The sequence below is a fragment of the Neophocaena asiaeorientalis genome, unplaced genomic scaffold (assembly GCF_003031525.2).
Source record: "Neophocaena asiaeorientalis asiaeorientalis breed wild unplaced genomic scaffold, Neophocaena_asiaeorientalis_V1.1 scaffold543, whole genome shotgun sequence".
In the NCBI taxonomy this organism is placed as follows: Eukaryota; Metazoa; Chordata; class Mammalia; order Artiodactyla; family Phocoenidae; genus Neophocaena; species Neophocaena asiaeorientalis.
The window spans coordinates 325,070-334,912 of NW_020173671.1; the positions used below are offsets into that span (position 1 = coordinate 325,070).

A 9,843-nucleotide genomic window follows, 5' to 3' on the forward strand; every position below is an offset into this window, starting at 1 on the left:
TTTGGTAAGATCCAGCTCTCCTTCCCCTCTGTCCCAGTGTGACCCATGCAGCTGAGCTTGACTGGAGAAAAACATGCCCACACCGACTGGACTCACTTTAAATCCATGACCGTGCACCTCAGGTGGGCCCTTAAAGCTGCCAACCATACCACGGTTCCCTGAGCCGTCAGCACACCCTCCTTGGACAACAGTTTCGTTCCTTTTGCCACCTTCACTTCACCTCTCATCTGGATTTTAGCAAGAGCCTCTGCCACCCCTAGTCTCTCAACACAGCGACCAGAGAGATTCTTTGAAAATGGATGCCCCATCACTGATGTCATCCCCCGCTGCCCAGCTCCACACTCCGTGCACTCCAGCTGCACGGGCCTCCTCTTGTCGCAGGCATATCCCACCCCAGGGCCTTTGCACTGGCTGTTCCCCCTCCCCTCCTTCAAGTCTTGATTTAAATCTCACCTCACTGAGATTTCCTTGACTTTCTTATTTAGTATTTCAGACTACCCCCCAGCACTTCCAATCTGCCTTATCCTCCTCAACCTATTCTCTTTTTCCATGGCACTGCCACCTTTATCGTACTAGATAATTTACTTGTTATGTTTTTGGTTCAGTATCCGCTGTCTCATGGTGGAAAATAAGCTCCTCAAGGGCAGAGGTGTTTGTCTGTTTCGTTCAGTGGTGTGTCCCAGGTGCTTAAAACACATAGTTGGTGAGCAACAAATATTTGTTAAAAAGGGTAAATGAGTGAGTGGACAGTTAGTTTGTGCTTCTCTCAAGGGTGAGGCTGCAATTGAAATCATTCGGGTAAGAGGCATTGTTGCCAGGCAACCACCAGAGGGCGCCCGCTTCTTAACTTCGGACTGTGGCACCTCCGCACAGCGTCTCAGAGACCTAGCCCCCACCCCCGCCCCCCCACTTATTTCCCCAATAAAGGTGGATTCCGATCCACCTCAGATTCCTGTATTTATTTCTTCATTTTGTTTCATGAAATACTCATCACGGCTTTTCCACCTTGAAAAAAGAGAGAATGCTCCTTTTGGGCTGTTCCCGGTCAATCGTTTTCTCCTCTCGCCACCCTCCCACCCCCAGGTCCTGGATCGCGAGGGCCAAATGGATAACCCCTGTACCAGCTGGCTCGCAGACGCCTACTGGGATAACATCACAGAGCTGGACAAACTGACCAACTTCCACGGGCTCATGAACTCCTTTGAACAGTATCCTCGTGACTGGAACCTGTGGTACACCAACGCCACCCCGGAGAAGGCTATGTTGCCAGGTGCCTGGGCGCCAGGCCTCCCTCTCCTGCCTCTCTCCTGCCCTCGTTCAGCCACGTGCCCGCTCTTCTCTCTCTAATCCCTCCCCTCTCTCTCCCAAGTTCCCTCAGCACATCTGCCTCCTGACCCGGCGTTCCTGCAGGTGCCCCTTTGTTTACATTCCCAGCTCTTCCTGACTCACTCTCCCTGCGATCACTCACCTCCCCCCCAGGTGAGTGGGAGAACGCCTGCAATGAAATGCAACGGATGCTGATCGTTCGCTCCCTGCGCCAGGACCGCGTGGCGTCCTGCGTAACCTCCTTCATCGTCTCCAACCTTGGCTCCCGCTTCACTGAGCCGCCTGTGCTAAACATGAAGTTGGTCAGTGGCTTGGTTTCCTTCCCGCCTCCCTCTCCCTGTCCCAGGCGGCCGCCCGCATTTCCTCAGTCTCTGTCCCACTGCCTCACCCGGCCTTCTGCCTGAGCCCACGCCCTGTGCTGCTGGCAGGTGATGGAAGACTCAGCCCCGCGGACCCCACTCATATTTATCCTGTCTCCCGGCGTGGACCCCACCAGTACCCTGCTCCAGCTGGCAGAGCACACGGGCATGGCCCAGCGCTTCCATGCCCTGTCTCTGGGCCAGGGCCAGGCCCCCATCGCGGCTCGGCTCCTCCGAGAGGGTGTGGTTCAGGGTCAGTATCCATCCTGTTCTGCGCCCACCTGTGTCCCTGGCCCGACTGCCCACCACCTCCCACCTCCTTCGCCCTGCTGTAACTGCAGCTCCCACTTCTCCGGAAGGCCCCAGGGGTGGCACCTGAGCATTTGAACCCCATCTCTCCCAGCCACCACACACACAATCAGGTGGAAAGTGGGGGGACAGGTGGGGCATAGGGAGTGGTTCCCACTGCATCCAGCATCTCCTTGCAGGACATTGGGTGTTCCTGGCCAACTGCCACCTGTCGCTGTCGTGGATGCCTAACCTGGACAAACTGGTGGAACAGCTGCAGGTGGAGGATCCACACCCTTCCTTCCGCCTCTGGCTCAGCTCCAGCCCCCACCCAGACTTCCCTATCTCGATCTTGCAGGCCAGCATCAAGATGACCACAGAGCCGCCAAAGGTATGGGCAACTGACAGCCAGCAGCGACCGTGCCATCTGGCCTACCTTTCATCTTCCAGGCCTCAGAGAGAGGGTTTAACCTTAACAACACGCGGCTTTTTCTGATTCTGCTGTCCTCTAAAAAAATTCCACCTCCTTTCCCTCTTCTGTGTGCCAAACTCTTAGAACGTAATAGTAATAGCTAACATCTCTTGAGTGTTATTATGTGCCAGGCATTGTTCTAAATGCTTTACATTTATTAATCCATTTAACACACACACACACCTATCAGGTAAATACTATCACCCCCATTTTACAGGTAGGAAATGGAGGCAAAGAAAGTGTATATAACTAGCGCTTGGACCCTTCAGACCCTTCCTCCTCCCGACATTTCCTTACATTCTTACCCTGATGTCACTTCCCGGCCTTTCTCCTTCCTTCCCTCCAACTCTATTGAAAATTTTATCTCCAATATTACAAGGTCACCATTGAATGCAATCAGTGAATTGCAGATTTAAAATCTGATCATGTTGCTGCATCCTACCCACTTACCTCCTACTTAAAACTTATTTTAGTCACTTTTCATTGCTTTTAATCAAGATCAAAACCCTATTCACACGCCCCAGCGGGCGCCTCCCCAGCTTTGTCGGTCGCCGCTCTCCCCTTCACTTTCTTTGCTCTACCTACACCTTGATTTTTAAATTGCTTTGTTCTTCTTCCTTGATAGACCCTGTATTCTCCTGCTTGGGGCTTTTGCATGTGCTGCCCTCCCTGCTTTCCTCCCCGTCCCCTCCTTTGCCCCTTCAGGTCTCAGCCCCGCCAGCACTTTCTCAGGAAGACTCTGACCTCCATGTCTAGGTAACACTCCTAAAACCTTCACCACTCCCTCTGGTCTTCCCACTGTGGGGAATTTTACACGTATTAGTGTGATCCTGGCTGATGCCTGACTTCTTTTCTAGACTGTAAGCTCCAAGAAGAGGGCAGAGGCCATGCCTTTTTCTTCCCCCTCACCGTTTTGCTCATCCTGTGACTAACACAGGGATGCGCATGTAGTAGGTGCTCAATAAATGAGGACCCTATGAATGCACAGGTGTGTGGATGTCTTTCATCATTAAATCCTTTTTGACCACCTGAAGGCAGCTGGCATAGTTGACTGTCCTTCTCCCTGGTTTCCCCGACACACACTCCTGGTCCCCCCTCTGTTTCTTGCCACATTATTTATTACTTCTGTGTTTCTTTCTTTCTCCTGTCCTGTCCTCATTCTACATTTCCTCCTTTCACAAGTTGATGGAGAAATTGTCCTCTTCCTGATTTCAACCCCAATCCCCATCTCTGGCTGCAGTATCAAACTCACTGCAGGGTCTGAATTCCATCTGGTTACGAAGCATTTCTTTTCGGCACACCAGCACCATAAATCCCACGCTGTCAAAACAAGTCATCCTCCACGTAGATTATCTCCTCATCCCATTTTTGTTAATGGCGCCACTAATTTTTTAAAAATATATGTTTAAAGTTGATTTTTATTTATATTCTTTTCTGCCAACAAAAGTATTCTGTACTCCCATTTAAAAATGTCAAACGGTCCAGAAATGTGTTGCCAAAGAAACAGAACTTTTTTTTTTTTTTTAGTTCATTTTTTAAGAGCCTTTCTTATTGCCTTCTAAGAGAGGTGTGTGCCTTGGTAGCCCGTGGGCCCTCTGTTGGCTGAGCCCCACCCTCTGTGATGGGTAGAGATGTGTTGGCCCTGAGGTGGGTGCTGTTTAGGTCGGCATGATAAGCAGTGAGTGTGGAGGCAATGATGAATTGGAGCAAAACCCAGGAGGAGAGAGGAGTCAGAGAGGATGGCTCTGCCGTGGTTGGGTCACCAGAGGAGAGGGCCTTGTTCTAGCTCAGCCCAGGAGAGCCTTCTGTGAAATGCTACTTGCTGGTGATACAGAACCTTCCTGGGATCCACCAAACCTTCAGAGAAAGTAGGACATTCAGGGTATAGTTGGTGCAACCAGATTTCTTTTGGAAGCTGACAAAGAGGCCAATATTTTAAAAGTATTTTATTTGGAAATAATTTTAAACCTACAGAAAAGTTGTAAGAATAATAGTACAAAGAACTCTCACATGTATGTTACCCAAATTCATCTGTTGTTAACATTTTGTCCCACTTGCCTTATCATTTGATCTCTCTCTGTTTTTCGCTCTCTCCTCACTCACACTTCTTCTGAAACGTTTGAGAGTTCATTGCATGTATCCTGGCCCTTTACTGCTACATACTTCAGTGTATGTCAGTGTAAAGGGCTCAGTCCTAAGGATAAGAATGTTTTCTTATATAATTGCAAGCACAGTTGCCAACTTCAGTAAATTGATACACTCTTTTAATCTAAATGTATTATATATTCCAATTTTGTTAAATGTCTCAATCATGTCATATATATACAGATGGGTTTCTGGGCCCTTCATTCTGTTCACTGGTCAGTGTGAACCGCCTTAATTACTATATAGCCCTATAATAATTCTTGATAGCTGGGAAGGCAAGTCCCCTCACCAATGTCCTTCTCCAGGCTATTCCTGACCTTTTATTCTCCAACATAAATTTTGGAACAAGCTTGTCAAGTTTTCACCAGAAAAATTCTATTGATCAATTTGGGGGAAATCACCATCTTTAGGATATTGAGCCTCCCAATCCATGAGTATAGTAGGTCTCTCCATTTATTTTTTATTTTTTTGGCTGTGTTGGGTCTTTGTTGCTGCTCACGGGCTTTCTCTAGTTGCGGCGAGCGGGGGCTACTCTTCCTTGTGGTGCGCGGGCTTCTCTTGTCGTGGAGCACAGGCTCTACGCGCGCGGGCTTCAGCAGTTGCAGCATGCGGGCTTGCTCCGCAGCATGTGGGGTCTTCCCGGACCAGGGACTGAACCCGTATCCCCTGCACTGGCAGGCGGATTCTAAACCACTGCACCACCAGGGAAGTCCCTATTCTTTATTTCAATAAAGTTTTGTAAGTTTCGCTATAAAGATGTGTAAAGGGAATTCCCCGGTGGTCCAGTGGTTAGGACTCGGTGGTTTCATGGTATTTTACATAATTTGATGACGGTTGTAAATGGTATGTTTTAAAATTATATTTTCTTTTTGTTGTTGGTTATCCAATGTTCTTACTTCTGTTTTCTCCCTGCTCTATTCTGTCCATCATATATGAGTCTTCTTAAAATACTCTTTAAGCATATCACTGTCCTACTTAAGACAGAAATGGCTTCAGGATACCTGATGAGTCTGGTCCAAACGGCTCAAACTGCCCTTCTTATTGCACTCCATCTGCTCATGGCCATTCTTTCCCCACCTGAGCACTTGCACTTGATTTCAGTTAGACTTCTCTTCTCACTTTATCTCCCCTTTGTGCCTTTATTTCTTCAATTCTTCCCATCTCTGGGAAACTCAGGCCCTCCTCTCAGCCTCGTCACATCCTTCCCATTTGTAAGACTTAGGCCAAATCCCAACCTGTTCATGAAGCCTGATAAATCCAATCACATAGAACGTTCCTCCTTGATGAGACACTATCTACTGACCCTTTGCCCATAGTTGTGTACATTTTTGTTCATCAGTAGTGCACGTTTATGTTTCTGTTCGTATTTTCTGGCACTTCCAAATTGAGTTGGCCTACCCACCATTGAGAACATCGTGGTTGAGGGGATCAAAAGGCGGGGGGGGCGGAGACAAGAAGACAGGGCTGCCCCTAGTCCATACAGTGTCCGTGTGTGAATTAGAGAAAGGCACGCAGCCCCGTGAATGAGTGCACGTCCTGGCATGCAGCTCAAGGGCTGGATTTCAGCCTCCACTCATCCCTTCGGCCAGTGCCCTTGTGCAGTGAGCAACCTCCACAACTGTACACGACGGTGCTAGGGGCAGGGCCAAGCAAGATGCATGTCATCCCACCTCTGTACTTTATTGTCCCCAGGGCCTAAAGGCCAACATGACCCGTCTTTACCAACTGATGACAGAACCACAGTTTTCCCGCTGCTCCAAACCCTCCAAGTATAAAAAGCTGCTGTTTGCACTGTGCTTCTTCCACTCTGTGTTACTTGAACGCAGAAAGTTCCTGCAACTTGGCTGGAACATCATCTGTGGCTTCAATGACTCCGACTTTGAGGTTTGTGCTAACCAGGGTCCCTCATCCCAGCCCTGTCTCCTTACACTTCCTGCCCCATGGCTGCCCTGCAGGAATAGCCACTGACAGGAAGCCTGTGTTAAAGCGACCCTGGTAGGGTTCCTGCCATAACTGTGTGTGGGGCTGGGAGCTCAGGCTGGGACCACACACAGGTGTCAGAGAACTTGCTGAGCCTCTACCTGGACGAGTACGAGGAGACGCCCTGGGATGCGCTCACGTACCTCATCGCTGGTGTCAACTATGGCGGACACGTCACGGATGACTGGGACCGGCGCCTGCTCACCACCTACATCAACGACTACTTCTGTGAGCAGGCTCTATCAACCCCCTCCTACAGGTGAGGGGCGCGCTGAATGGGGTGGGGGCAGCGGGCAGCACTGGGGGTGGGGGAAGTGTGTGAGGAGAGAATGTGACATGGGAGAAGCAGGCTTTGTGGGGCTGTGGGGCGGGGGCTGGAGCAAGAGCAGGGAGCTGGATGAATGGGGTCTCAGCCTGGCGTGGGAGCCCCAGAGTCCCCGTGACACAGTGATAATTATGCAGTGGCTCCCCAGGTTGTCAGTATTGGAGACCTATTTCATCCCCAAGGACGGGAGCCTGGCCTCATACAAGGAGTACATTAGCATGTTGCCCAGCATGGACCCCCCTGAGACCTTTGGCCAGCACCCTAATGCAGATGTGGCCTCCCAGATCACTGAGGCACACACTCTCTTTGAGACTCTGCTTTCCCTGCAACCCCAGATTACACCCACCATGGCCGGAGACCAGAACCGGGAAGAGAAGGTAAGGACAGACAGACACCTGGGGGAGGGAAAGCAATGAGGAAGAGGGGTCTGCACTCAGAGCTCAGAGCTCCTGCCTCGGCAGGTCCTTGAGTTGGCTGCTGATGTGAAACAGAAGATCCCTGAAACGATCGACTATGAAGGGACCCGAAAACTGCTGGCTGTGGACCCCTCCCCACTCAATGTGGTGCTTCTTCAGGAGATTCAGAGATACAACAAGCTTTTGGAGACCATCCTGTAAGATGGAGGGCGGTTCTGTGGAACGTCGTGGGGGAGCACGAGGAAAGGCCTTCACTGCCTGCCTATGATGGCTCTCCCAGGCCCACCCCATCCCTAACCCTCCACCTTACCCTGTTCAGGTTCTCACTGACAGACCTAGAAAAAGGCATCCAGGGCCTCATCGTCATGTCTACAAGCCTGGAAGAGGTTTTCAGTTGCATCTTTGATGCCCGTGTCCCTCCACTCTGGGGAAAGGCAAGATTACATTACTGTTGATCCTAATCCAACAATGAACTCTCCTTTCACCCCTGGGCCGGCGACCTCCTGGTCTTAAGGAAGCATATAGCAAAAAGCAGTGAGCCTGGGCTTTGGGGCCAGACAGGTTCAAGGTTGAAATCTGACTCTGCCCTTTACTGACTGACTTTGAAAAGTTATTTAGTTAGAAACTTACTCAGGGTAAGTGCCTAGCCTCTCCAAGGATGTTTCAAGGATCCCCTGTGCTGTGCACAATGCTAGAAGGTGCTTCATTAATGGTAACTGGTTAATATTACTGGTGCTATTGTTAATAGTTGTCATTTTATGCTTCTTTCCTGGGAGTTGGCTTTTGGAGAGCTGTGCCGAACTATGGTTGGGGAACAGGGGCTGACAGCATATATTCTTCTTATAGCTGCTCCAAGTGTTGAAACAAGGATTTGAATGCATGAATAAGTGAACGAATAAACACACACTGCCTTCTCCTCCTCCAGGCATATCCCTCACAAAAGCCATTGGCTTCATGGACCCGGGACTTGGCCATGCGTGTGGAACAGTTTGAGCTGTGGGCCAGCCGCACACGGCCTCCTGTGATCTTCTGGCTGTCTGGCTTCACCTTTCCCACCGGCTTCCTCACTGCTGTCCTGCAGTCTTCAGCTCGCCAAAACAATGTGAGCAATGTGGAAAGTGTGGTGGGGATGGTTGCTGGGGATATGTATCTGCTCTCCTCTTTGGGGGTCCTCCCTTATTCTCACATTCAATCCCCAGATTTCAGTGGACAGCCTCTCTTGGGAGTTTATTGTTTCCACTGTGGACGACAGCAACCTAGTGTATCCACCCAAGGTGGGAGCCAGATGTGCTCGGGGTTCCGAGCAGAGGGGGTTCTGGTGGAGAAGGAGGGTGCTTGGGAGCAAAGGTGGGAAAGGAGAGGTGGCAGGACAGGGGTGCTGGCAACCGAGGGTCTAGATTTCCCCCCACCCTGCCCCCATGTCTCCCCAGGATGGTGTCTGGGTTCGGGGCCTATACCTGGAGGGTGCTGGCTGGGACCGGAAGAACTCCTGCTTGGTGGAGGCAGAGCCCATGCAGCTTGTCTGCCTCATGCCCACGATCCACTTCCGGCCTACAGAGAGCCGCAAGAAGAGTGCCAAGGGTGGGACAGTGCCCTCAAGCTTGCCGGCTCCATCCCTAGTTTGGATCCTAACCCAGTCTCTGCTCCACCCCTCCCCCACACTTGCTCCTGCCCTGCTCTGCCAGAGGCTCCAGGGTCTGACTCTTTCTCCTCTCCTTCCCCGAAGGCATGTACTCCTGTCCCTGCTATTACTATCCCAACCGGGCAGGCAACTCAGACCGCGCATCGTTTGTCATTGGCATCGACCTCCGCTCTGGGACCATGACATCTGATCATTGGATCAAGAGGGGCACTGCTCTACTCATGAGCCTGGATAACTGAGAGGACCTCCCCTTCTTCACCGCTTGAGGGAGGGTCGAGGACTCTAAAAGCCAAGGCTGATAATGCACCTCGGACAGACGCTGGACCTCACTCTGGCCTTGACCTTGGTTGAATTTGTCGTCTGAGGGGGGCCCTGGTAATATCTGGTTGTGCTAGCCATAAAGGTGGGAGAATTGTATTGGAGCTCAGTGCATTAAAACACCCACAACCACAAGCCTTAAGTCTCTCAGTGGGATGCTGGGGGTTTGGGGAAGGAGGAAGCCCAGGCCTTACGGAGAATGAGAGTTCCTATGAGTAGCTACTGGACCGGGAAAGGAGCAAGGGAAGTGGGAGGTCTTGAGAGGGAGGGGAGGCGTGGCCTTGAACGAATGGGCAGGGCCGTGGGGCCTAAAGAAGATGTGGCTAAATCTCTGGGCAGGACTTGAGCAAGTGGGGCGGGGCTTACTTTGGAAGGGCGCGTGATCCAAACGGAATCGGGGTTTGTCAGGCAGGGGTCGGTGCTGGACCCCCGTTCCTTGCACCCTGAACCCTGTACCCCGCATTCGGCACCCTATTCGGCACCTGTGCTGAGGCGAGCAGGACCGGCAGAAAGCGGGGCGGAGCCTGAGAGAGGGACTTAGGCGCGGGGAGGGGCGGGACCATGAGAAGGGG

The 9,843-nt window shown here is 51.3% G+C and overlaps 1 protein-coding gene across 2 annotated transcripts in view; it reads left to right on the forward strand.

Moving 5' to 3' along the window:
- DNAH2 (dynein axonemal heavy chain 2) overlaps positions 1–9,386 on the forward strand; it is an 85,667-nt gene extending 76,281 nt beyond the window's left edge. Inside the window, exons 74-86 of one of the 2 annotated variants that reach the window (XM_024748473.1) lie at positions 1,084–1,270; positions 1,480–1,628; positions 1,755–1,938; positions 2,174–2,364; positions 6,283–6,474; positions 6,645–6,829; positions 7,044–7,272; positions 7,357–7,508; positions 7,631–7,745; positions 8,237–8,413; positions 8,511–8,585; positions 8,742–8,892; positions 9,038–9,344. In XM_024748473.1, the coding sequence (XP_024604241.1) occupies positions 1,084–1,270; positions 1,480–1,628; positions 1,755–1,938; positions 2,174–2,364; positions 6,283–6,474; positions 6,645–6,829; positions 7,044–7,272; positions 7,357–7,508; positions 7,631–7,745; positions 8,237–8,413; positions 8,511–8,585; positions 8,742–8,892; positions 9,038–9,192 (2,142 nt within the window). In that variant the 3' untranslated portion in view covers positions 9,193–9,344. Of the gene's footprint in view, positions 1–1,083; positions 1,271–1,479; positions 1,629–1,754; positions 1,939–2,173; positions 2,365–6,282; positions 6,475–6,644; positions 6,830–7,043; positions 7,273–7,356; positions 7,509–7,630; positions 7,746–8,236; positions 8,414–8,510; positions 8,586–8,741; positions 8,893–9,037 lie in introns of both variants that reach the window. The other variant, XM_024748474.1, reaches the window with a different exon arrangement.
- The last annotated feature ends 457 nt before the right edge of the window (positions 9,387–9,843 follow it).